The 26,647-nt window shown below is 51.3% G+C and overlaps 1 protein-coding gene across 1 annotated transcript in view; it reads left to right on the top strand.

The window, feature by feature from the left end:
* FBN3 (fibrillin 3) overlaps positions 1-25,209 on the top strand; it is a gene marked incomplete at its 3' end in the record, with an annotated part of 54,254 nt that extends 29,045 nt beyond the window's left edge. The window contains exons 39-64 of the mRNA XM_079115090.1: positions 1,253-1,378; positions 1,738-1,887; positions 3,120-3,191; positions 5,237-5,362; positions 5,643-5,768; positions 6,206-6,331; positions 6,700-6,816; positions 8,233-8,361; positions 8,871-8,990; positions 9,966-10,091; positions 10,955-11,107; positions 11,198-11,263; positions 11,425-11,550; positions 11,952-12,071; positions 12,195-12,317; positions 13,416-13,550; positions 13,672-13,797; positions 14,693-14,899; positions 15,077-15,202; positions 16,216-16,338; positions 16,615-16,731; positions 20,201-20,329; positions 20,406-20,525; positions 21,915-22,149; positions 23,290-23,437; positions 24,904-25,209. Of these exons, the coding sequence (XP_078971216.1) occupies positions 1,253-1,378; positions 1,738-1,887; positions 3,120-3,191; positions 5,237-5,362; positions 5,643-5,768; positions 6,206-6,331; positions 6,700-6,816; positions 8,233-8,361; positions 8,871-8,990; positions 9,966-10,091; positions 10,955-11,107; positions 11,198-11,263; positions 11,425-11,550; positions 11,952-12,071; positions 12,195-12,317; positions 13,416-13,550; positions 13,672-13,797; positions 14,693-14,899; positions 15,077-15,202; positions 16,216-16,338; positions 16,615-16,731; positions 20,201-20,329; positions 20,406-20,525; positions 21,915-22,149; positions 23,290-23,437; positions 24,904-25,209 (3,578 nt within the window). The remainder of the gene's footprint in view (positions 1-1,252; positions 1,379-1,737; positions 1,888-3,119; positions 3,192-5,236; positions 5,363-5,642; positions 5,769-6,205; positions 6,332-6,699; positions 6,817-8,232; positions 8,362-8,870; positions 8,991-9,965; positions 10,092-10,954; positions 11,108-11,197; positions 11,264-11,424; positions 11,551-11,951; positions 12,072-12,194; positions 12,318-13,415; positions 13,551-13,671; positions 13,798-14,692; positions 14,900-15,076; positions 15,203-16,215; positions 16,339-16,614; positions 16,732-20,200; positions 20,330-20,405; positions 20,526-21,914; positions 22,150-23,289; positions 23,438-24,903) is intronic.
* Between the last annotated feature and the right edge of the window lie 1,438 nt (positions 25,210-26,647).

Below are 26,647 nucleotides of genomic sequence, written 5' to 3'. Positions count from 1 at the left end.
AGGAGTTCCCTGCTCTGCCATTTTGGGTGATGTCACTCTTAGTGTTAACAGTTCATCACCTGTTTTTTATACAACCTACTAAGATTTTTTTGTGTGTGTTTGTATATTTTAAATGGTTGGGAAAAAAATCAAAATAATATTCTCTGACACATGAAAATTATATGAAATTGAAATTTTAGGGTCCATAGTAAAATTTCCTTGGAGCACAGGCAGTATCACAGTTTATTTGCACACTGTAACTGCTTTTATGCTACAATGACAGGCCAAATAATCATGAGAGAGTCCATTTGATTCAGAAAACTTTAAAAGAGTGTGGCCCTTTACAGCAAAATCCCGCCTCTGGACAGGAGGAATTGATGAGGTTGAAAATCAAGACCCCATCCTAGGATACAGTGGTTCTCCTTGCCCACCTTTGGCCTACTATGATTTCAGTTACCCATGGTCAACGCAATCTGAAAATATTGAATGGAAAATTCTAGAAATAAACTATTTGTAAGTTTTAAATAACATTTATTACAGCATATGGTCATAATTGTTTCATTTTATTAGTAGTTATTATTGTCAATGTCTTACTGTGCCTAAATTTAAAAATTAGGCTTTATCATAGGTGTGCATGTATAGGGAAAAAATACAGACGGATACTCTCCCCAGTTTTAAGCATTCACAGAGGCCCTGGAAGAGTGTCTGCTTTCTATCACTAAGACCAAAATACCTGACAAGATCAACTTCGAGGAGAGAGGATTTATTTTGGCTTCCAGTTTCAGAGGACCCAGTCCACAGTCTGCTGGCTCCAAGTCAGGAACATCGTGGCAGAAGGGCGTGGCGGAAGAAGGCTCGATTCATGGCAGCCAGGGAACAGAGAGGGAGGGACGGGACCAGGGAGATGTTGAACCCTTCCAGGGCGTGTCCCCATGACCTACTTCCTCCATGTAGGCCCACCTCCCAGCAGACCATTCAGCCATCAGTCGATGGATCCATGATTCAGTCACTTTCCCAAAGCCCCCCGCCTCTGCAGAGGGGACCTTGCTTTCAACATGAGACTTTAGTCTTCTTAGTAGAAGTGCTACAGTAAGCATTTATTTAATGTCATGTTATGTTTTCTCACATCCCTAAAGTGTCTGTATAATTTTAAGCTGATTTCGAAACCAAATCAAAGCCCACTGACGTGCCCATCTATGGGCCTGGATAGGCATTACCTGGAGAGTTCCTGGACAGTGCCCGAATGCCCCCTCCGCTCTTGCCTCCCCCACAGATATCAATGAATGCTCCACACACTCGGGCATCTGTGGCCCTGGCACATGCTACAACACCCTGGGGAACTACACCTGTGTCTGCCCTGCAGAGTACCTGCGAGTCAACGGAGGCAACAACTGCATGGGTAGGAAGTGTGATTGACGTGGGCTGGTGGTTGCTGTGGCAGCGCATGGGTTTGGGAGGAACTGCCTCTAAGCCTTGGAAGAGTGCAAAGAGTTGTGTTTGGGGGAAAGAGAGGAAGAGTGAGTGTATCTGAAGTGTTGATATGTGCCAGTGAACAAGGCTGCAGGACTGCCATGAACAGTTGCCCAGACCGTGTACTACCCAACAACGGCTAAAATATGAGTGGTACCCCTGAGCGCACTGGGGGAGAAACACCAAGCCAGTTTTGTTCAAATGGATCCATGAATGAGTTCCCATCTGCTTGGTCTTCTCTAACCTGGGAGACCTTTTTCCACACTTTACTCCCGCACCCAACTGCAGACATGAGAAAGAGTGCCTGCTTCCGACACTATAATGGAACATGTGGGAATGAGCTGGCCTTCAATGTGACCCGGAAGACATGCTGCTGCTCCTACAACATTGGCCAGGCCTGGAACAGACCCTGTGAGGCCTGCCCCACCCCAGCCAGCCGTGAGTTCCCCTTCCCCACCTTCTTCCCAGCCTGGACCCTCCCAGCTTGGTTTTTAGGTAGACTCAGTATACTTAGGGCTTTTAGACTAATCTGTCTTGTTCTGATGAGCTGGAGAGTCAGTTAGGTTTCCTTGTGTGGACAGTGGGCAAGGCATTCAGTCCTCCTTTGCAGACATTGAAAATTCAGCATGGATCAATGGAGTTTTCATTGGTGGGAAAAGCTCTTGAAGACACACAGAACTACTTGGTGTTTGGTACAGATACAGTTCTTTTTTTTAGAATAGTTTTGATCCAAGGCAGGTTGAATCTGCAAAGGCAGAACCTGCAGGTATAGAGTTCTGACTGTGATTGGAGGATGAACTGCTCAGGAAGCTCAAGAGAAGAACCATCCACTGCCTGGGGCCAGAGTGACTGGGCACTGGTGTTCACCAAGTGTCTGCCATGAATCCTGAAGGTTGAAGTGGGTTTCACCAAGTGTCTTAGTCTGTTTTCTATTACTGCAATAATATACTGAGATTGGATAACTTATAAAGAATAAAGGTTTAGGTAGCTCACAGTTCTGGAGGCTGGGAAGTCCAAGAGCATGGGCTGGCACCTGGTGGGGGCCTTTGTGCTGCATTACAACATGGCGGAGGGTGTCACATGGTGAGACAGAGCAAGCATGCCAGCTCAGGTCTCTCTTCCTCTTACAAAGCCACTAATGCCATTATGTGGGCCCCACCTCCATAACCTCATCAAAACCCTCACTACCTCTCAAAGGACTCACTTTCGAATGTCATCAGTATAGGATTTTGGGGATTCTGTTCCCAACACATGAACTTTTGGGGGATACATTCAAATGATAGCGCTGGGGAGGGCAAGGGAGAAGGGCTCTTGGGGCTGGGGGAGCAGCCCAGACAGAGGCACAGCAGCTCGGAGGAGTGGGTCGTACTCAGACAAGCAGGTCCACTGGTGTCCCCAGTGCAGGAGTTTGCTGGAGGGATGATGGGGATGATGAAGGTCTTGAGGTGCTAGTTGAACAACCTGTGTGTTTTGATGAGGGCCAGGGGTGTGGTTGGCATTGCCCATGCTGGCAAGAGACAGCCAAGTCCCACCTGGGTGTTAGGAAGTCACTGCACAGGTGTGTGGCAACCAGGGAGGAGGCAGAGGCCGAGGGATGGTGAGCGTCCAGGTGAGGGCTGGGCTGCAGGGGGCAGAGGTCCTGGGCTGCAGCTCTGTTCTCCTCTGGCCAGCTGACTACCAGGTCCTGTGTGGGGACCAAGTCCCGGGCTTCGTCATTGACATCCACTCGGGGAAGCCCCTCGGTGAGTGTCCGGCACCCCTGCCTCTCTGAGTGCCCTGCACAGAGTCTCCTCTCCTCATCCCACAGCCCTTTCTTTCCACCCTCCCTCCCCATTCTCCCCTCACCCCTCTTCCCTGAATCTCTAACTCCCCTGGAATTTTGCTCCTAAAGTACTTCCTTCTTCCATTCTTTTTTACAGTGAAGGTATTTTTATAAAACTCCTTTTTTTTTTTTTTTTTTTTTTTTTGCGGTGCTGGGGATTGAACCCAGGGCCTTGTGCTTGTGAGGCAAGCACTCTACCAACTGAGCTACATCCCCAGCCCCTGTCATTTTTGAACAACTGTAAAATACATATAATAAAATTTATCAGAACGATTTTTTAGTGCCCAGATCAGTGGCATTAAGCAGTTCACATTCTCCTGTGACCATCTACACCGTCATGTCCAGAACTTTCTCACCTCCCCAAACTGAACCTCAGTCCCCATTCAGCACTAACTCTTGTCCCCTCTCAGCCCGGCCTGCTCTAGGGAGCTCCTGTGAGGGGACTCATGCAGAGTTTGCCTTTTCGTTTAGGGACTAATGACAAGGAAAGACTCTGTACATGTTTGGTACAGGTATAAAAATATTTTTAAATTTTTGCAAAATGTATTTGAAGATGCAGCAGCTTCAGAGACAGAAGGCCAGCTGTGTGTGTGTGCGTGCCCATTTAAAGGGACTCATTGAAGCTGGGTGCAGTGGGGTATACCTATAATCCCTACTACTCAGGAGGCTGAGGCAAGAGCATCGCAAGTTCGAGGCCAGCCTGGGCAACTTGATGAGACCTTGTCTCAAGATAAAATAAAAAGGGCTGGAGACGTAGCTTGGTGGTAGAGCACCCCAGTACCAGAAAAAATATTATTTTAAGTTAACTGCCCAACTCAGTGGATCTGGTGCATTCAGAGCCATGCAGCCATCCCCTTAAGGATTAGAGCATTTTCATTATGCAAAGAGAAACCCTGTCCCCACTAGCAGTCATGGGCCTTCTCCCAGCCCCAGGACAACTGCCAGTCTTTCTGTCTCCACAGATTTGCCAATTCTGGGCACTTCTATAAATGCAGTCCTACTATATTTGCTTTTTTTTTTTTTTTCTTCCTGTCTGACTTCTTTTACTCAATGTCATTTTCAGGGTTAGATCCCGAAAAGCAGGGTGTTAGGTCACAGGAAATGTTCGTTCTTTCTTTCTTTCTTTCTTTCTTTCTTTCTTTCTTTCTTTCTTTCTTTCTTTCTTTCTTTCTTTCTTTCTTTCTTTCTTTTCTTTCTTTTTCTTTTCCCCCTCCCTCCCTCCCTCCCTCCCTCCCTCCCTCCCTTCCTTCCTTCCTTCCTTCCTTTCCTTTCTTTCTTTCTTTCTTTTCTTTTCTTTTCTTTTCTCCTCCCTCCCTCCCTCCCTCCCTCCCTCCCTCCCTCCCTCCCTCCCTCCCTCCCTTCCTTTCCTTTCCTTTCTTTCTTTCTTTCTTTCTTTCTTTCTTTCTTTCTTTCTTTCTTTCTTTCTTTCTTTCTTTCTTTCTTTCTTTCTTTCTTTTCTTTTCTTTTCCCCTCCCTCCCTCCCTCCCCTCCCTCCCTCCCTCCCTCCCTCCCTCCCTCCCTTCCTTCCTTCCTTCCTTCCTTCCTTCCTTTCCTTTCTTTCTTTTTTCCAGTACTGGGGATTGAACCTTGATCCTTATGCATGCTAAGCAGGTGCTTTACCTGTGAGATACATCCCCAGCCCTTTCTTAAATTTTACTGTGAGACAGAGTCTTGCTAAGTTGCCCAGGCTGGTTTGGAATTTGCCATCCTCCTGCCTCAGCCTCCCATGTTGCAAAATGTGCATTTTCAGTAGAAAGTGAGGCTCTCTCCTGCTCTCGCTTTTCCTCCCACATCCTGACCTCTTTCTGGTGTGAGTGGATGTATTTTGGCTGCAGCAAGATTTTTGGACCATGTGCTGGTGTCTGGCCTCATCTACCAGATGGCATGGCCAGTGGGTCCTCTACTTCAGAGTCCCCAGAAGGTCCCCAGGGCTAGGCTACCCTTGATGGCTCTTACTGTCCCCAGACATTGATGAATGTGGGGAGATTCCAGCCATCTGTGCCCATGGCATCTGCATCAACCAGATCGGGAGCTTCCGCTGCGAGTGTCCCATAGGCTTTGGCTACAACAGCATCCTGCTGGCCTGCGAAGGTGCCTCCCCGCCCTCACCCCCACCCCCACCCCGTCCCCGGTCCTGGCAGGATGCCGTTCCCCACCGTGCACTCTGACTGAGTCACGTACACTCTGTAAGCCTCAGTATCCCCGTCTGTTTGCTGGGCTGACACCTTCCTGAGCATCTCCGTCCCAAGTGGCCACCCTCCCTCCAGTTCTGGTGGTTTACAGAGACGACCTGGTGCAAAGCTGGGTTTGGGGTTCGATTCTTCCAGGGTGGCTTCTCTCTCACCCCCACCCCGTTTGCTGGATTCCCCAGATGTGGACGAGTGTGCCGGCAGGGAAGGCCCCTGCCGGAGGAACGCAGACTGCACCAACGTCCCTGGCAGCTATCGTTGCGAATGCGCCCGAGGGTTCAAGCTGTCGCCCAGCGGGGCCTGCGTGGGTGCGTGGGGCCGCCAGGGAGGCAGAGGCCCAACCCCAGCATATCAAAGGGAAGGGAAGGAGGCGGGCTGCGGCCTGCCATGACTTGGCGGAGTGTGACTCCTTTTCCTTGTCTGTACAAGGAAAGGGAAGGCAAGCTGGAAGCGCCCGTCTCGGGTGGGTGCTGAGGTAGGTGCTGAGGACTGAACCTGGGCCTCCTGCTGCTGACCTGTGCTCTGTGGCTGTGCTGGTCCCCTAGCCCTGAGAGCACCTGTTTACAGGGTGAGGTAGGGTGTGACTGGACAGGGTTAAGAACAATGCTGGCAGCTTGAGGCTGGCACGCGGCACTTCAAGGCAGGCTCTGGCTCTGCCACAGCAGGGGACAGCTCAGGGAGAGAGGGGTGAGGCTGATCCTCTGTGGGGTGGGGAGTTTGGGGACACCATGCTGCCTGCACCCAGGACGGAACGAGTGTCGGGAGATTCCCAACGTCTGCAGCCACGGCGACTGTCTGGACACGGAGAGCAGCTACCTGTGCCTGTGCCACCGCGGCTTCCAGGCATCGGCGGACCAGACTCTGTGCATGGGTGAGAGCCCCTTCTGCCTTCTGCTCCCTTCTCTCAGGCCAGGCTCTGCCTGGGGTCCACACCTCCCCTGGAGCAGGGATGGCTCCTCCAACCATCCCAATTCACAGACAGACCCAGGTTTGAGTCCTGGCACTAAGACCTTGGGTAAATGACATTCTCATTTCTCTCCCGCCTCCGTTTTCTCATCTGTAAAATGAAGATTGTAAATAGTACCAGTGGACCTTCCCAGCCATCCCCTCTAGAGGTCACTACCCAGCCATCTGGGAAGGGTTAGGTGCAGGGGAGCCAGGGTGAGGTCAGCCAGGTCCCTGTCCCTGAGCCACCCAATGCCTAGGGCAAATTGGCAGGTTTGTGGGTTTTGCTCTCAGACCTCGATGAGTGTGACCAGCAGCCATGTGGAAATGGGACCTGCAAGAACATCATTGGCTCCTACAACTGCCTGTGTTTCCCCGGCTTTGCAGCAACACACAACGGGAATTGTGTGGGTGAGCTGGCTGGGTTGGTGGGGAGGCCCCGGTGTTCTCCATAGCATAGTAGATCCATGATCTGAGGGCTCCTCTGAAACAAAAGATCTTGATCCTGAGCAGACTCAGGAGTTGGAGTTTCCTCTGAAAATGAGTTAACCACAAAATTCTCCATACCCATTCAATTGTCCAGTACCCGTGGGGGTCCTCATGGGAGTCTCTTGTCAGAGTTTATGCTGAGGCTGATGGGAGGCGGAGAGACAGCACCGTTCAACGCCATGAATCTGCCTCTAAGTGCTCTCTTAACTGCATCTCACGAATTTTAATATGTTTTCATTTCCATTTAATTTAAAATATTTTCTAAGTTTTCTTATGCTTTCTTCTCTGGTGAAATTATAAGACTGAGAAGGGAAGAGTGAAAGCAAGACCTTGGTGGTATGGCACTACCCAATTCAGTGCACTGGGTAAAAGCATGAACTCCAAGGTCAAGAAGCATGAGTTCAAATCCCAACTTTGCCACCTTCAAGCTGTGCAACTCTAGACAAGTCATTTACTTCCTCATGCAAAATAGGGATTTATAGTAATACTTACCGGAGAAAATATCACACTACATAGGCTTCTCAACAGAAATATTACCTGAAATAAAGAGAAACATTATATATTGAACAGGAGGCTAATTCACTGAGAAGACATAATCATAAGGACATAAGTAACCAACAGTAGAGCTTCAAAACATATGAAGTGAAATCAATAGGCCTGAAATAGAAATAGAAAAATCCATAATTATAGTTGGCAACCTCAACATGCCCCCTGCAGTAGCAGAGAGAACAAGTAGGTGTAAAGTCAGTTATGATACAGAATATATAGACAGTTGACAATACTGTCAACTACTTTGACCTGAATGATATTTATAGAACATTCTAGAATACATATTCTTCTCAAATACACATGGACAGTCACCAAGGAATATTTGCCATATTTGGGGCAATATTCTGGTTTGTTAAAGTAACCCTTAACAAATTTTAAAGAATTGAAGTCACACAAAGCAAGTCGTCAGGAAGTAAGAGAATGAAACTGGAAATCAATCACAGAGAGATACCCAGAAAGTCCCAAAGTATTAGGAAATTAATCATTGTACTCTTAAATAACCCACAGATCAAAGGAGAAATCATAAATGAAATTAGAAAATATTTTGAATTAAATGAAAATAAACACATGACATCAAAATATGTAGGATGCAGCTAAGAGAGAACTTAGAGGAAAATTCATAGCATTATAATGCTTGTGTTGGCAAATATCAGTTCCTACTTCATACGGTAGTAGGAAGGTTAATATAGAGTCTATACATGAGTGCTCAGTAAAGTGAAGGAAGTGCAAGGTAGGCTCGGCTCCCTCCAGCTCCTTGGTTGACCCTATCTGCTCATCTTCCCTCTGCAGACATTGATGAGTGTACCACTCTGAGTGGGCAGGTGTGCCGATTTGGCCAATGCCTTAACACAGCCGGTTCCTTCAACTGTCTTTGTCAGGAGGGCTTTGAGCTCACGGCTGATGGGAAAAACTGTGTGGGTGAGTCTCATCACAGTGCTGGGACCCATCTCAGCCGGTCCTTGCTCCACATTTACCTGAAGTTGGTACTTTTGAGTGAGTGTGGTTCTATTATGCATAAAAGGTATTTAAAAAAAAACAACCAGTACATTATATTTTCATAGTTTTGTGATTTAGGATGAAACTGTCTTGAAAATGTAAGTTTTCTGAAGTCAGGAATAGTAGAGGTACTGAATAGATGCCAGAAAAATCCCAGAGGAATCTCCAAGTGGCTCCATATTAGGAACTTTGCTCCCTCTTCCCCACTGACACCGTCTGGCTCCCCCTATAACCTCCCAGGACCAGATAATTCTTCCCATGCTACCTGTTTTCTGGAATCTTAGCCTTTCCCTTGGACCCAGAATTGCCACTGGAAGGGCTTCTCCTGGGTTCCTCAGCCACCATGCAGTGACAGCAGGTGTTGGCCCCAGACCTGGGTGAGCCCTCTGCCTCCTCTCAGTGCTGGGATTCCCTCCTTCTCCTCTCCACAGACACCAACGAGTGTCTCAGCCTTGCAGGAGCCTGCCTGCCAGGCACTTGCCAGAACTTTGAGGGCTCCTTCCGCTGCATCTGCCCTCTTGGCTTCCAGGTGCAGAGCAACCACTGCATAGGTGAGTGTCCAACACAACCTCCCAGCTCTGGGGCTAGAGAGGTGACTCTGGTTCTCTGTTTGTCTGTCTGTAAAATGGGATCCAGTTGGGATAACAATGAGGTGAAAAAGCACTTAGCACAGCACCAAACACAGCTCCGTACACTGGTATCATTATTACTGGTGCTGTACTCCTAGCTCAGGACTTTCTCTAGGGCCCACAGGCTTCCTTGTGAATCCTACAAAGTGGACATGGGTTTGGGGGTCTCACTGCACCTCAGGAATCTAATAGTAGGACTTCTTACTCAATGAATGGTGGTCAAGGACCAGTCTGGCCCAAGTTCCACTGATGTAATCACCCATAAGCATGACTGTACACTCTGGACTAATCCAAATCAGTCTGGCCTGACCTGTATGGTCCATTCATTCACTTGGGTTAGTCTCATTCCATGTGGGCTAACCTGGACCATTCTGGCCTGAGCAGATAGGCTAGTCTCATATAGTCTGGGCTGACTTGCATTAGTCTGGTCTGGACCCACGGCCCCCTTGTCCAGCCTTTCATTTGGGCTAGCCTTGCATAATCTAGGTTAACCTGAACCTGTCTTTCTTGAGCAGGTGGGCTAGCTTGTATAATCTGGGCTAACCTGGACCAGTCTGGCCTGACCTCTTCTGGTTTATTCTCTCTGAGCTAACCTGATACAAATGAGCTAATTCCATCTAGTACAGGCTAACTTTATCCAGTTTGGGTTAGCTTTGTACAATTTTGGTCTCTAACAATGAACTCTTCCAGACCATGACTCCTACATCTCCTGGGAAAGACCCCCCTACCCCATACACACTGCCCACCCAATGCTGCAGCTCATACCGAGCCTCAGCTTCTTGCCCCACTTCAGCTGGGCCCCAACTCTATCTGCCCGTCTTCACAGCCAAGGCCTCCTCACCCTGGTGCAGGTCCTCCTTGCTCCCCTCCCCCTAGCTTATGTCCCCGCCCTTCCAGACATTGACGAGTGCTTGGAGGAGCCCAACCTCTGCCTCTTTGGCACCTGCACCAACAGTCCCGGGAGCTTCCAGTGCCTCTGCCCACCTGGCTTTGTCCTCTCTGACAACAGGCACCGTTGCTTTGGTGAGCACCCAGGGCTTAGGGGAGAGGGTGGTGGGAGATGAGGCGAGGAGGGCTTGGATCACCCAGAAAGGAGGGCCACAGTTTCTTGTATGACACTCCAGGAGCATTAGTGTCTCTCTGCATTAGTGGGGTTATCCCAGTCTAGGCAGCCTTTTGGCTAGACTGACCTCTTCTACACAGGGCTAACTTGGTCCATCCCTGGCTACCTAGTCCCCTGGGTTGTTCAGTATTAACCAGAATCTCTCTTGCCATGCAGGTGTTGTCTAGTTTGAGGTAGCTTAGGTCACTCTGGGCTGGCTTCATCTCAGCTGGGCTAGGCTTAGCCAACTTGATCTAGCCTTTTCTCATAGGTTAGGGGCAGCAAGGGTGACAGCAGAGTCGCAGTTCAACTCAACCAGTTATGGTGGCCCAGGGCCCAGTGGTGAGCCACACCCCAACATGCCGAGTGTTGGTGAAGTCGAGGTCTAGGGGTTTGAGGTCTGAAGTCAAGGGTCCTCCCACTCTCCGTAATCAGTTTCTTTACCTCTCGAGGAAGGGGCTTCTGATTCAGTAGCATCAAGACAAGTTTGTCCGTTCTTCCAGGTGCAGGGACACCCCAAAGCCATGAAGTAGATTAGAACATTGCTGGGATTCAGGGCTATCCTGCCAAAGCCCCAGGGTTGATCCCCATTGGCCCAGGGTGGATCACGTGTTCATTCCTGAGCCAATCACCATGACCAGGGGGCGTGATGGGTGTTCTGATTGGCTGCTAGTAGGCTTGCCTCTGCTAATTCAAGGACTGGGGTGGAGGAGGGGAGCGCACGGGTGTGCAGAATGATGGTTTTTATCACCTTAACACACAGACGGCCTACCCTCTCCCACAGACACAAGGCAGAGTTTCTGCTTCACACATTTTGAGGCTGGAAAGTGCTTGGTGCCCAAAGCTTTCAACACCACCAAGACGCGGTGCTGCTGCAGCAAGAGGCCTGGGGAGGGCTGGGGCGACCCCTGTGAGCTGTGTCCTCAGGAGGGCAGTGGTGAGTCCGCTCTGACCCTGCATTCTGACCCTGGGGGCTGTGACTGGCCCTTGACTCTGACGCCCTTTCTGAAACCCTCTCCCTGCCCAGCTGCCTTTCAGGAGCTCTGCCCCTTTGGCCACGGGGCAGTTCCAGGCCCTGATGACTCTCGAGAAGGTGAGCCCCTCGCCCGGGTGCCGAGAGCCTCTCCTGAGCTACCCAGCCCTGCCCTTCTCAGCTCTGCCTGGATGCCCGTCTCAGGCTCCTTCCCAGATGCACAGGTGGCCTGAGGTCCCCACAGTGATGGGTGCCCAGTCTGCAACCCTTGCCACGTGCAGATGTGAATGAGTGTGCAGAGAACCCTGGCGTCTGCGCTAAAGGCGTCTGCATCAATACTGATGGCTCCTTCCGCTGCGAGTGTCCCTTGGGCTACAGCCTGGACTTCACCGGCATCAGCTGTGTGGGTGAGTGACCAACCCTGGTGGGTCCGTCACTTTCTTCAGCCTTCTCTCCCTTGTCCTTCACTCACTTGCTCGCTCACTTGCTTCCCTACTGTTCATTCATTCTTTCGTTCGTTGACCTGCTCTCCCGTTCACTCATTCGCCCTTCTCATCATTCTTCCATTCATTCTTGACCTTACTTGATTCCTTGCCGTTCATTCATCACTTGGTCATTCACTCATTCACCTGCTGCTCATCGCTTTTGCATTGTTCCTTGAACCTGCGCCTGGGCTTGCCCTGCAGCTAACTTAGAGGGCAGCAGATCTTGCCCTACCCAGTCTGTGGCAGTCCCCAGGGAGGCAGATGGGAATGTGGAGGATGGGGGTCTCTCTGCAGTTGCTGACTGCTCCTTTATCCTCAACCAGACATAGATGAATGCTTAGTTGGGCACCCCTGTGGAGAAGGCACTTGTACCAACGTTATCGGAGGCTTTGAATGTGCCTGTGCAGATGGCTTTGAGCCTGGCCCCATGATGACCTGCGAGGGTACGATGCTGCCTGCCCAGGACCTGGGATGTGTGATGGGCACGCCTGGGGACTGGCCCCTGGGAGGAAGGAGGGTCCTGTGGGCAGACTCCACCTAGCTGACACCTCTGCTGACCTCCACAGACGTTGATGAGTGCTCTCTCAACCCGCTGCTCTGTGCCTTCCGCTGCCACAACACCGAGGGCTCCTACCTATGCACCTGCCCCGACGGCTATGCCCTGCGGGAGGACGGGGCCATGTGCCGAGGTGGGCTCCACACAGGCCCCAACGGCAGGGCCCCAGGCTCCCCATTCTGGGTCTCCTCATCCCCAATGTGTGTCAGTTATGACCTGAGCCCCGTGGGCAGGCGTGGGTGCTTCCTGGGGAGGGGTCGTTCTCTTAGTTCACTTTCATCTGCTGTCACCGATTCCCACAGACCAGGTAATAGATAAAGAACAAAAGTGGATTTGGCTAATGTCCTGGAATCTGGGAAGCCCAAGAGTGCGGTGCCGGCCTCTGGTGGGGACCTTTGTGCCCACAACAACAGGGGGAAGGGCACCCCATGGCCGGAAGGCAAGGTGCTAGCTTGAGTCTCTCTTTCCTTGTAAAGCCACTAATGCCATCATGGAGGCCCCACCCTCCTGGCTTCATCTAGTCCTAATCCTGTCCTTGAGGTCCCAGCTCCAAACACTATTGACATATGACTTTGGGGATTAAGCTTCCAACTTGGTGAGCTTGGGGACACACTCCTATCACACCAGTGGTTCTGACTGTACTGTTGTGAGCTTTGTAGTTTTGCTGTTAAAATGGGATAAGAACAGATCCCTGGGCCCAGAGTCCACTAGGACTTCAGAGGCTGGACCTGCCCTAAGTGGCATAGGTCAGAGGGCACAGAGGTCATGCCTCCCAGGGGCCATGTGCTCATGTCTGAGTTTCTTATTGTCATAACAGGGGTTGGGAAGAATTGGCATTGAGTGACTGGGGCTGCTGCTAATACCCTACAATGCACAGAGACCAGCCCCCTGCTGCAAAGGACTGTGTTGTCCCAAATGTCTATAGTGTCAAGGGCAGAAGACCTGAGGCTGGGGCTGGCTCCCTCCAGGGCTTTTTCAGAGTCCATGTTCAGGAGCTGGGAGGAAGCCCTGACATATCCAGCACCCCTGGCATGGGCTGGGGAGGTGGGACTTGGGGGGCAGTCCAGAGCTTGTTGGCTGGGGCCTGGTGACTCTCTTTCTGGAAAGAACTGCAGAGCCCTCATTCTGATCCAGCAGGGGGCTGCTGGAGTGTGGGACCCAGGCCCTCTGGCCTGGGGCCAGGCCGTGGGCCACCTGACTTTGGCCAACACCTGTCCCTGGTCACCCACAGACGTGGACGAGTGTGCAGACGGGCTGCAGGACTGCCACGCCCGTGGCATGTTGTGCAAGAACCTCATCGGCACATTTGCGTGCATCTGCCCCCCGGGCATGGGTCCCCAGCCCAGCTCTGGGGAGGGCTGCATAGGTATGGGGGAGAGGGCAAAGCAAGAGGTCAGGCCCACCCAAGGAGGGTGCTCCAGGGCGTGGGGAGGCCGACCTGGGGACTGTGGTCTCCCCTCTGGCCTGCTTTATCCCTCCCACCTCAGATGAGGATGAATGCCGTTCCCAACCCAGCCTCTGCATCAACGGCCGCTGCGTCAACACCGTGGGCAGCTTCCGGTGTGACTGTGACCAGGGCTTCCAGGCCAGCCCCACCCTGACTGAGTGCCATGGTGAGTGTGATTGGGAGTAGACCAAGTGGCTGTGGCCACTCCCACCTGTCCCTCCTACCGTGCAGGAGCTCCCCGAGTCAGGGGTGCAGTCAGGGAACTGGAGAGGCGTGCTGGGGTTGCTGACCCAGTGTGGACCCAGCCATGGTGCACACTTGCACGCACACTCCCTTCATCCTGAAGGAGCCGACCTCCTCCCCTCCCGCCCTGTCTCCCATGACCCCACCAGCCCCACAGCACCCAGAATGAGCCCTCCCTGGATTTCCCACTTCCTGGGAGCTAAACCCAGCAGGTAACTGTCCCAGTAGCATCTGTCCTAGTGACTTGTCTGTTCCTGTTCCCACCTTCTTCTCTCCTCCCTGAGTGTAATGTTCACCCCACAACTTCAGGCCAGATGTGTGCATCCAGCTGCTTCCTAGACATCCCTGACCTTACCCCCAACAATGCAGCTTGCCCCCAAACCCTGTCTCAGTGAGGGGACCCCAAGCCAACTTCCAAGAGCAACTGGGAAGCCTCCTCTTCCTTACCCCATGTCCAGTGCCCGCTTTCCATGTGTCCCTACATGTCATTTTTCCTCATTGTCCCTGCTGTTCCATTCTGGGCACCAGTATGTCTGGTCCCTTTCCTGATGTTCCCTGCATTCCCTGTTGCCTCTCAGCCATCCATTCCCTCTGTGGCCAAAGAACGCCTCCCTTTGCTATCCAGCCTCTGCAACCCAGCCCCAGGTGGTCACTGAGTGGGTCTGTAGCTTCTGCTCCAGTCCCAGCCCACTGAGGGTATGTGACAGTGCCTTGGAATATTTCATGCCATTCAGATGCACCAAGCCACAGTACACCCCAGGGAGGAGGGTCCTGGATGGCACAATTCTCCGCCCACCATTCCTACCCATTCTCTGCAGACATCCGACAGGGGCTCTGCTTCTCTGAGGTGCTGCAGGCCACGTGCCAGGCTCGGTCAAGCAGCAGCGAAGCTGTGCCCAGGGCCGTGTGCTGTTGCGGGGGCGGCCGGGGCTGGGGATCCCACTGCGAGCTCTGTCCTCTGCCTGGCACCTCCGCCCACAGGAAGCTGTGCCCCCATGGCTCAGGCTACACTGCCGAGGGGCGAGGTGGGTGTCTTTGAGGTTGTTGCAAGACTGTGTGTCTGTACTCTGGTGGGAGTAGAATGCGTTAGCCTTTGTGTGCGCATGCATGTGTGGTTTGCCTTTAGGGTGAGGACAGTGGGCAAAGGGAAGCAGGCATGCCCTAGTGGCCTGCCAGCCCCTGCCCTGCCCTTTTGTCCCCAGATGTGGACGAGTGTCACGTGATCGCTCACCTGTGCCCCCACGGTGAATGCATCAACACCATTGGTTCCTTCCGCTGCCACTGCCAAGTTGGGTATGCGCCAGATGTGGCTGCCACTGCCTGCCTGGGTGAGCCCCAGCCCCCTGCCCCTGGGCCCCTGTCTTTCTCGGGCCCTGTGAATAGTCCCTGGCCCCACTTCCCTGTGTCCCTCCAAGTTTGCAAGACTCCCTTTTCATTTCCCAACCAGCAGCCACAGCCTAAGGAAACCAGAAAGTGGAGACCAGAAGCAAAGCTTTGCCCTGTTCGGGCCACGTTCCTCCTCTGGTTTCCTCCTGCTACTTTGCATCCTGAGACTCTTCGTCACATGGTGTAGTAGGTTTTCATCTAAGTTAGGGGCCCCCAGACTGCAGCCCGAGGGCCAAATCCAACACTCCACTATTTTGTAAACAGTTGTATTGGCATATAGCCACGCCCATGTTTTTAGTTACCTTTAACCGCTACTTTTCTGAAATGAAGGCTGCGTTGACTAGTTGTGACTAGGACTCTGGCCTGCAGAGCCAAACATACAGTTGCCACTTGGTATCCAAGGAGGATTGGCTCCAAGACCGGGGCTTCTCCGGGCCATTACATAAAATGGGATAGTGTTTGTACACACATCCTCCTGTATAGTTTATTTTTAATTTATTTATTTTTTTAGTTTTCATTTGTTTGGTTTTATTAATAATTTATTTATGGCAATGAATATTGAGCCCAGAGCCTCTCGCACAGGCGAGGCAAGTCATCCCCAGCCTCCTCCTGTAACTTTAAATCTCCAGATGGCTCCCAGTAACTAATACAAGGTAAATGCTAAGTGCGTAGTTGCTGTGCTGTGTTATTTAGGGAATGCTGATAAGAAAATTTGCACATGTTCAGCACAGATGCAATTCTACCCCACCCAACACCCGCCAAATCTTCAGTCCACAGTTGGTTGAATCCACAGGTACACAAGGCTGACTGTTCAGTATTTGACTTTTTACAGAAAAATACCAACTCCTGTGTAAGTCCACATATTTTAGGTCGCCAGAAGCTGGGAATGAGACCCCACCACCTCAGCCCCCAGGAATGTCCGTGTGACCCCCTCACACCCTGCCATTCCCCACAGATGTGGATGAGTGCAGCCAGGTCTCCAAGCTGTGTTCCTTCCTCTGCAAAAACACAGATGGCAGCTTCCTCTGCGCCTGCCCCCGTGGCTACCTGCTGGAGGAAGATGGCAGAACCTGCAAAGGTGACATCCTTTCCTCCCACCTACACCTTCTGGGGGTGGCCCCCGTTCCCCCACACACAAATGCCCCAGGGACGCCCCCTGTGGTCTCACCCCTCCACCTGTGAGGAGCTGGGGACTACATGGGCTTTCTCCTGCCACTCCTCTGCCTGGGCCTCCACACTGAGCCACACTGCCCACGCCCCGCCCTGACCCCGCCCACACGGAGCCCCGCCCCAGTCCTGGCCTCGCCCTATGCTGAGTCCCACCCTCTGAGCCCGCGGGACGTCTCTGATGTAGACCTGGATGAGTGCTCCTCCAGGCAGCACAACTGCCAGTTCGTCTGTGTGAACACCATCGGCTCCTTCACCTGTCGCTGTCCCCCTGGTTTCATCCAGCACCACCAGGCCTGCTTCGGTGAGTGCCCCCGCTGCTCACATGCAGGTAGCGCACAAACAGCCTTCCCAAGTTTGTTCACCAAAGAAGTATCAAGGACCAAGTGTGTGTTAGACACTGGGGACATGGGAGAGGTGGGTGCTCACGTCCTGGTGGCATCTGGGACTTCCTCCCTCCTGCCCTAGGGAGCTAAAAGGTCTACCCTCAGAAGTCCTCTGACCCGTGTCCTGGTCATCTCCATTTGCCCCTGACCCCTTCCTCCTGGGTCTGCATAGGGTCCCCCAGAGTGCTCCCCAAATTTCTCACAGCTCAAAGGGGAAGTTAGTTCAGAGGTCAAAGCCACAGAAGCAAATGCCATATTGTTGCTTCTTAGTGTCTTATGGCCCAGAGGGAACCAGATTTCCCTTTGAGACTGAGCCCAGTCAAGATTGGCCCATGCAGGCGCCCATTAATCCACTTAGCACCTAGTGAGCACCGACTGTGTATCAGACAGTGCTTTGACCTGAAGATGGCAAACTGCAGCCAACCATCCAAGACTGGTTTATGCTTGCTTTTGTTAATAAAGTTTTATTGGCACTCATCCTCGCCTACTTTACCTGTCATCTGTGGCTGCTTTTTTTTTTTTTTTCTTTTCCACTATAATGACAGGTTTTTTTTTTGTTGTTTTTTTTTTTTTTTTTTTTCACTATAATGACAGAGTCCAGTTTTGCCAGCAGAGCCAAAAATGTTTACTCCTGCCATTACAGAAATAGTTTACAGAACCTTGCTATAGATCCCCGGGGTTCAGGAGAGTGGCAGTTGATATTATCATGGAACTTTCCTTCTAGGAATCAGACTGCAATATTAAGTATGTCATCAGGTGTTGAGTGGCATCAAAGAGAGACACAGTACAAGCAGAGTCAGGAAATTAGAAGGGAAGGGTCACAGTTTTCAAAGAGAACTCAGGTGGAGCCTCATCAAAAGGGAAGGTTTGGGCAAAGATAGAAAACAATGTGTTTGAATTCTTCTGCAACAGTAAAGCTCTTGTAATTGTGTGTGTGTGTGTGTGTGTGTGTGTGTGTGTGTGTGGGTGCGTGTGTGCAGCTGCACATGTGTGAACATGGAGGCAGGTGGACCACTGCATGTGTGTCCCAGGTGTACTATACATGTAGCAAGCTCACAAATGTTTTCTCTTTCTAGAATAGAGTTTTAAATTCTCAGCCAGGCAGTTGATGTTGTGAGGCTCAACTACATCAGGAATCAGAAAACTCTGTAAAGGGCCTAAGAGTAAATATGTTCAGATTTCTATCCATGTGGTCTCTGTCATGATTTCTCAACTCTGTCATTGTAGCACCAAAGCAACCTGAGATGATACATAAACTAATAAGCATGGCTGTGTACCTATAAAACTTTATTTGCACAAATGAACAGAGGGCTGGATTTTGTCCCACAGGACCCCAGTTTGCTAACAACTGAACTAGAAAGTCAAATACCTGTGATCACAGCAGACCACCATGATGCTTAGTTCCCTTTCTGGATTCATGGGAAAGAAACAGCAGGTAGTGCTGGATGTTTCTAGCAAGAATTGGACACTCGGAGCTGTGGCTGTGGCTCAGTGATATAGCACTTGCCTATCATGTGTGAGGCATTGGGTTCGATTCTCAGCACCACATATAAATAATAAAATAAAGGTCTATCAACATCTAAAAATTTTTTTTAAAAAAGAATTGGATACTAGTTTTTCTTTTTTCTTTTTTTCTTCTCAAGGGGATAGCTCAGGTACCCAGTTGCAGACACTGCTCCCTACCAGAAGCTTCATGTCCCCTAAGGCAATTTCTACATCCCCAAAAGAATATGTCTAATGTCAAATATCTCGGTGCTCAGGAAAGGCAAAACCAGGAATTTATCGTTCATTCCCTATAACCCCTGTCCAAATGCCGTTACCAGCCATGGGTCATTGCTATTACAGCAAACGTGCCTGAAAACCCAACTGTCTCGGTCATCTTAGGTTGCTGCAGCAAAATAACCACAGACTGAGAGAGTGAGATTTTGCAATTCATATCCAAAAATTTACAAATATTGGTCTCTGTGCCCAACATTCTACTTTTAGGAATTTATTCTAAGAAAACCATCATAGACACACACCAAATTTTACCTAGTCTTTATGTTGTTTAAGATGGCAAATTAAAAAAATAGAGAAATCCTTGTGTCCTTTAATTGGTGGTTAGTTAAGTCAAGCAGAGCTAATCTGCACCAACCAAAGATGGAGTGATTATTAAAATGGTGTGGGCTGAGCATGGTGCATACCTGTCATTCCATTACTCCAAAGGCTGAGGCAGGAGGATCACAACTTTGAGGCCAGCCTGGGCAACTTAGTCAGACCCCGTCTCAAAATCAAAGAGGCTGGGGATGTGACTTAGTGGTAGAGTACCCCCACGTTCAATCCCCAGTGCAGAAAAAAAAAAAAAAAGACGTGAATAAGAATACTAAAAATAAAAATAAATAAATAAATAAAAAGGGCTGGGGAGATAGCTCAGTTGGTAGAGTGCTTGCCTTACAAGCATAAGGCCCTGGGTTCAATCCCCAGTACCATTGGGGGGAAAAAAAAAAAAAAAATATATATATATATATATATATATATATATACCGGGCACATAAACTACAGATGCAGAGATTTGTTGTCTGCGCTCTAGAGCCTAAGAAGTCTAAGATCAGAATGCCAGCATGGTTGCTTCCTGCTGAGGGCTCCCTTCCTGGTTTGTAGACAGCCACCTTCTTGCTGTGTCACCTCATGGCAGAGAGAGAAAGAGAGAGAGAGAGACAGAGCAACCTCTCTGGTGTCACATCTTATAAGGGCACCGATGCCATCCTAGGGTCCCACCCTCTGACTTCATCTAATGCTAACTTCTTTGCAGAGGCCAAATACTGTCCCATTAGAAGTCAAGACTTCAACCTATGATTGAAACATAGATTGAAACAAACTTTCAATCCATGACAGTGGCTGGTTTCACACAGGTTCCTTGAAGGACAAAGCTCAACAGCTGTCCACAGGTCATTTCCCCATGGGAGAAGCAAAAAGGGGTTTTGCATTGTTTTGCCTTGTTTGTTTCTTCTGGAGTACTGAGGATTGACTCAGGGCCTTGCGGGGCTAAGCATATGCTGTACCTGAGTTAGACCTCTAGTCCCCAAAGGGATCTTGGTAATCTTCTGTTCTCACACCAGGCACTGCCCTCAGCCAGTTGTATAGTCAGGTTAATTCTTACTCTAAAATGCAAAGAGGAGAGGAGATTCCAGCCGAGTCCTTTATGTGCACCATCTCAGGTATTGGTCGCAATTCCATGAGGAAGGAACTGTCACGGACCTCATTTCCTTCAGGGGGAAACCGGCATGAGGTGGGGGTAGCGACCTGCTTGAAATCACACAGTGGGTCAGGTATTAACACAGGCAGGCTGCTACCCCACATGCATCCCCTAACCACCGAGAAACCTTGCTGGTCTTCTGTCCTCTGCAGACAATGATGAGTGCCTGGCCCAGCCTGGGCCATGTGGCACCCACGGACGCTGCCACAATGCCCCAGGCAGCTTCCACTGCGAGTGCTACCAAGGCTTCACCCCAGACAGCTCAGGCCGTGGCTGTGAAGGTAGAGCGGGGTTGGGTGGGTCTAGGGCTGGGGTGGTCCTGAGCCTCTGGTCACACCCTCTCTCCCCCTGTCTCAGATGTGGATGAATGCAGTGGGCCCCATCACTGCCAGCACGGCTGTCAGAATGAGCTGGGGGGCTACCGTTGCAGCTGCCCCCAGGGCTTCACCCAGCATTCCCAGTGGGCCCAGTGTGTGGGTGAGTGGCAGGGGCTGGGGGGAAGCTGGGTCCCTACTGGAATCTTTCCAGAGCAGGGGACTAGGAACCACTGCCCCACGATGCTGTGACAAGCACAGCTATTTAAAAAAGCAGGCAGGCCGGTCTAGAAAGCCTCCCACTAGAGGGTCAAGGGGCACCTTAGCAAGCACAGCATAGTGTTCAAGCCCATTTCTTAGGGAGTGGTAGCCTGAAAGACGCAGTTGACAAAGACTCTGAGAGAATTCCTGTGATTACTGGGAAAAAGTGCTGTGGTTGATTAGTAATGTCTGCCATGGATACAGTGAAAAGAATGGTATTGTGGATTAGTGATGTCTACCATGGATGCAGCAATTGTAAGGCAAGTATGCTGCATCTTTGCCATACCATCACAGAAGCCCTCGAACTGGGGAGCTTGCATTCTGCCCCCACAAATTTCCTTTTTGTTTTGCGGCCCAAGACCTTCCTAACAGCCTCACCAACTCTCTATATTTCTCTACTACAGTCTGACTTTCACCCTTTGCCTTTGTTAGGCCCATTTGCTCTCCAGAGCCTTATCTAGCACCTCTCCTCAGCTCCCACCCTTGACTTCCACTGTAATGGGCACTGTGGCCTGTCCTTCCTGGACACTACCTACTTGTGCAGCCTCTGTAATGCAGCCCTCCTCACCCTCCTGCGGCCTTCCAGGCACTTCCTGTCTCTCATGGTGGGTCTCAGTTAAGTACCTTGTCTCCATACCCCAGGCATTTGTCCCAGGGACCTCAGGATGTCACTGACCACTGGCCTTACTTAGCTGGCAAATCCTCATTCTCAAGTTCTTCACTTGTCTCCTCCTGTGCATGTTCTTGATCATCCCTTCCCCGACTCTTTGCTGAGGACTTGCCTTTCACCAGGCCCTGAGGATGCAGAAGTGAGCCCTCAAACAGACACCATCCTCGCCTTGAATTGTCCAGTTTAGCAGAGAAGATGGGGATCATTAGACCACTCCCTGGGTCCCTTAGGAGACATTTGAAGTATCTTGAAGCCATTTTTGATCATCACAACTAGGGGAGGGGTGCTTCTGGTATGGAGGGGATGGAGGCCTGGACATCCCACAGCAGGACAGCCCTCACCCCAGAGAATGGCCCACCCCACCTGTTAGCTGGGGGAGAGTGCAGAGGCCTGTTCTGGAACATGCCACAATTCAGGATTTAGGGGATGTTTGGAGCAATGCTATGAAGGAGAATTGCAGGCTTTGGGGCAGGGACTCGGGGTAAAAGGGAGGAAAATAGGCAGGGGACAGAGAAAGGCAAATTCCGAGAGTCCCTGGAGAGCTTGCTGGAGGCTTTGACATTGGACTTGGACTCTGAAGGGGCAAAGCCCCCATCCCTCCTCTCCTCTTCCCTCCCACAGACAAGAACGAGTGTGCATTGTCACCTGCAGCCTGTGGCAGTGCCTCCTGCCACAACACACTTGGAGGCTTCCGCTGTGTCTGCCCCTCTGGCTTTGACTTTGACCAGGCCCTTGGGGGCTGCGAGGACGTGGACGAGTGTGCTGAACAAGGCAGCCCCTGCAGCTACGGCTGTGCCAACACGCCCGGTGGCTTCCTGTGCGGCTGCCCCAGAGGCTACTTCCGGACTGGGCAAGGGTGAGAGATTCAAGTGGGGTGGGCAGGGGCCAGTGCAGATTCACACAGGCTGGTGCACATACTGGGTATCCACCAGAAGCATGCTCTCTACCTGTGCATGCTGGAGTGTACATGTACATGTGTGTATGGAGAACTGAACACAGAGGCGATTGCATCTGTGCCCATCCTCATGTGTAATGGTCCACAGTATCCTGGGTACCCACAGGTCCCACCGAGTGTGTACCTGTGTATGTGTATGTGCCTAGGCTCCTGTGGCCATATCCCTGGGGATACTCTGCCATCCATACATCCTGGTTTGTGTGTGTGAAGAAGTATGCATTGTGAGCTCTTCATGCATGCTGGCTCACACTGTATGATCATCCCTCAGTATCTGAGGGATGTCTACCAAGGGTGCAGCAATTGCAAGCTAACACATCATGAGTTTGGTTCCAGGATTCCCCATGGGTACCAAAATCTGATGAGGTTCAAATCCTTTTCATAAAATGGTGGACTATTTACACAGAACCTACACACATACTCTCTCTGCTCTAAGTCATCTCCAGATGACTTATAGCAACTGATACAAGGTAAATGCTGTGTACATGTTGCTATAATGTATTGCTTAAGGGAATAATGGCAAGAAAAAAAATCTGTAAGTGTTCAGTACAGATGCATCCATCATAGGCTGAACTACATAGTACATACCAGCAACAATGGAATATTCCTGTTACCTGAGTGGTTGAATATGAGGATGCAGAACTCATGAATACAGACAACTGACTGCTCACATCCCCTAGCACATGTAGGTCCATACGTTGCAGCAGACACATGTGTACTTGCATGTTATCCTCCACGTGTGTACACGGGTTTACACATGTACATGCCAGTGGGCACTCAGATACGTTCATCTATCCCAGCATGTGTACATCATCCCTCCTGTGTTCACATCTGTGCCCAGCTACACCAAAGGACTCACACTTTCCACTGTGCATGCGTTCATACACACGGCACCTCTCCAGCCCATGCACACAAGCACACTTGCAAGACATCACTTGCCCTATGGGGCAGTATAGCTCAGAATAGAATGTGAGGGTGGTAGGGGATGGTTGAGGAGGTACCACCAGCCTGCCCCTGAAAGCCATCCTCCTGATCCTGGTTCAGGCACTGTGTCTCTGGCTTGGGCTTCAGCCCTGGACCCCAGGACACCACAAATGAGGAGCATCTCTCACCTGAAACCTGCTATGAATGCAAGATCAATGGCCTCTCCCCTCAGGACCGCAGCCGCCGCAGTGCTCACAGAAGCCACCAGGTGCCACAGGGACTACACTGATTGGGGGCTACCAAGAGGAATGCCCAAGGGTGGGAAGGAGGCTGTGGACCCCCAAGAAAGAGCATTAGACTCCAGGTCCCAGGTTGGCCCTCATGTCATGGTGCCTGCTCAGGTCTTCCTGTACTTCCTCAGGCCTGGGTTTCCCTTGGGGACTCTGGGGGACATATCCCCTGGGCAGTTTGTCTCATTCCTAATGAGGACTCAGGTACCTTCTATACTGACCCTGACTGGGTTGAGATTCTTTTGTGGATCCCTTCCTTTGGTGGCACTTGGAGGCAAGAAAAATAGGTTAGTCTCCCTAACTCTCTCTGCGCTCTGGAATGACACCCCTTATCTCCTGGCTAGTGAAGCCTTCCATCAGAACCACTGTAGATTTAGCACTGCTCAGAGTAGCCAGCTAACAACCTTTGCCCCAAGTTCAGCCCTGTTCATGACTGCTGGGTTGGGCACATTGCAATGAAATCAGGATAGAGAACCATGCTTTGTGCCTTTGCCTGCAATACCTACTTTCTGCCAGTGGGTGTCAATAAGTGCATATGTCTGAGCCACACTCCTGGGAAAGGCCCAAGATTCCCAGAAGGAGGGGGCTGGGAGACAGGAATAGCTTTCACTTGAGTGTAATGGAATGCTCCGTGGACATGCAAATGAGGTGAAACAAATGGCATAGCCCAAAGCAAAGGGGAAGAAAACAGATAACCTTCTATGGGATTGGATGGGTCACCCAAGCCTGGGTAGCCTGCTATTGAAGCTCACTGGCTTATTGAGGGCACTGTCCAGCTGCCAGGACCAGGAAGGCACTTCAGAGGAGCTCGAATAAAGAACGATTTGTCATCTGCACACAGGGGGCTCTTAATGAGAGCCAGATGCAGGAAGTACAGAGGAAGCTAGCAGGCAGCTCTTCTGTAGTCTGGCCTTTCTCTCTTCTCTGGCCCAGCTGGGTGTCCTGTTTCTCTCACTGTCAGCTCTGACATCCTTTAGGGGCTCTCTTCTGCAGAAAGGCCCTTGGTCATAACACCAGGCACCCTGGGCTGCTCGAGTGACCTTTGGGACTCTGGGGCCCAGTGCCATCTGGCTGACCCTCTGATTGGGACTCTGGGGCAATACTTAATTCTCCCCACCCAGGCAGGGTCCTGACCATGGTGCTCCAGCTGAGACTAGGGGTCTAGAGTCTGCGTGTATAAAAGTGGCTGCCTGCCTTCCTGCCCTTGCTTTTCTACTGAGAACCAACCTCAGCCTGTGCCCTTATGACCTCAGCCCAGGCTGACCTCAGTCTTGCAGACAGAGGGCTAAACAGAAGTGGCCAAGGGCGGAGTACATTGCCTGCAGGATCTGTTCTTCCACATTAGACATTGTTTAAAATTGCTCCGGCTATGATCCCAGAGCCCTCTACCTACCACATCCCTGTACAACCAGCCTCTGATCACCCACCTGGTCTTTCTCCCCAGGTGAGCCTGGCTACCCTTGATGCAGAAGTCCCCCTGACCTTGGCCTTGAACCTCTCACACCTGGGCCATTCAGAGCGAATCCTGGAGCTGCGCCCTGCTCTGGAGGGTCTGGGAGGCCGGGTGCATTACGTCATAGCTCACGGCAACAAGCGAGGTTTCTTCCGCATGCATCACCTGGGCGGCCTGAGTTCCCTGCAGCTGGGGCGACGGAGGCCCAGGCCTGGAAGGTACCAGCTGGAGGTGGTGAGCGTGGCAGGGCCGGTGGGCCGAGCCTTGCGGCTGAAAGTGCAGTTGCAGCTGCTGTAGCTGGGAAGAGCCTCAATGGGCCCCGAAGCTCCTGTGCCGTCCGAAGGTGGACTGGTCCCCAGTAGCAGCCACTGATCAGGTCAGATCCTGAAACTCAGGACGAAAGGACTGCTGCACTATGACCTCAGAAGGGTCCAGGCACAGGATGGGGCTCCGTGCCAGCCCAGGGGACCCCAGTACTCCGTTTTTCCTGGAGACAGCTAGGTGCTATTGTGTGCACCTCCATCCCACAGTCAGGGTCACTATTGTGACTGACTCTATTTCTGGTCAATCTCAGGCTTAAACTTCTGTGCTGCACTGTGGCCCCCCCAGGGGGTTGGTGGGATATGGGAATGGGTGGCTGGGGTGAGCATGGGGCTCATCCCTCAGAGCAAAAAGGGGAGCCCTGGCTCCACACAGCTAGTGACGGGCCAGCATGTTTGTTCCCCTGGGGCCTGGGCTGGGGCTGAAGGATGCTTTTATATCAGAAGTGGAAACAACAATAAAGTTATTTTGGGTTAAATCTGCCTGCCTCTTCGGCAAGTTCTCTCATAAGTAGATGCTGTCCTCTGCAGGGCCACATAAAGCCCCTGCCTGGGAGAGCCAGAGGACCCAGGCTGGACCTCTGCAGCCCCCGAGGGGCCCAGGTTTGGGAAAGGATGGGCTTCCTCCCAGGACTCTGGAGAGAAAGGGTAGTGAGAGGCTCGCCGGAAGGGTTCTGCCAACCTCAGGCCTGTGCGTTTGGCACAAACTCAGAACCAGGCTGTGAGTGGCAGCTGCTGGCAGCCCTGCAGGTTGCTCAATCATGATGATAATGGCCAGTCTGTTCTACGTATCAACGCTGCTCTCAGTACTTCACCATTATTAACAATTTGGTCATCACTTGGTCCCAGTGGAATGGTGGTATTATCAGCCCCATTTTACAGAGGGGAAAGCTATGGCTCAGAGGTGAAGCAACTCTGGCCAAAGTCAGGCCAGACTGAAAGTCAGGGAGCCGTGCCAGCACCTGAATTGTCAATCACCATCCCGTCCTGATTCCAGGCCCTGGGAGTTTTGCCTCAGCGACAGAAAAGAAATCAAGTCCTGAGAATGCGAATAAGCAAAACCTTTACTGGGCAGGGAGACCTCTCTGGTTGACTGGAACAAAAGGAAGGACTTACTGGTTGCAGGCAGGGGTGGGCTGGGGCTTAGGAATGTTAATTGGCTTCAGGTGAACTTTGACCAGTGCAGGCACTTGAACCCCAGATCCTTACCCTGTGATAAGGATGTTAAGTGAAAGGGCAAGTGGCAAGTTGAGGGCTCTAGCACCGGCCGTTGGGATGTCTCCTCGGAGCTTCACCCTCAGCACTGAAGGGTCGTGGTGAGCACGCTGGCTCTTCAAAGGCACCTGGTCTTTAAAACCAGTAAGACTGTTTGAGGGTGGGCAGACGGGGCACACTTGGTATTTGGCAAACTGTGA

Source organism: Sciurus vulgaris (assembly GCF_902686455.1).
Source record: "Sciurus vulgaris genome assembly, chromosome: 16".
Lineage (NCBI taxonomy): Eukaryota > Metazoa > Chordata > Mammalia > Rodentia > Sciuridae > Sciurus > Sciurus vulgaris.
This window is presented reverse-complemented; position numbering and strand designations above follow the sequence as displayed.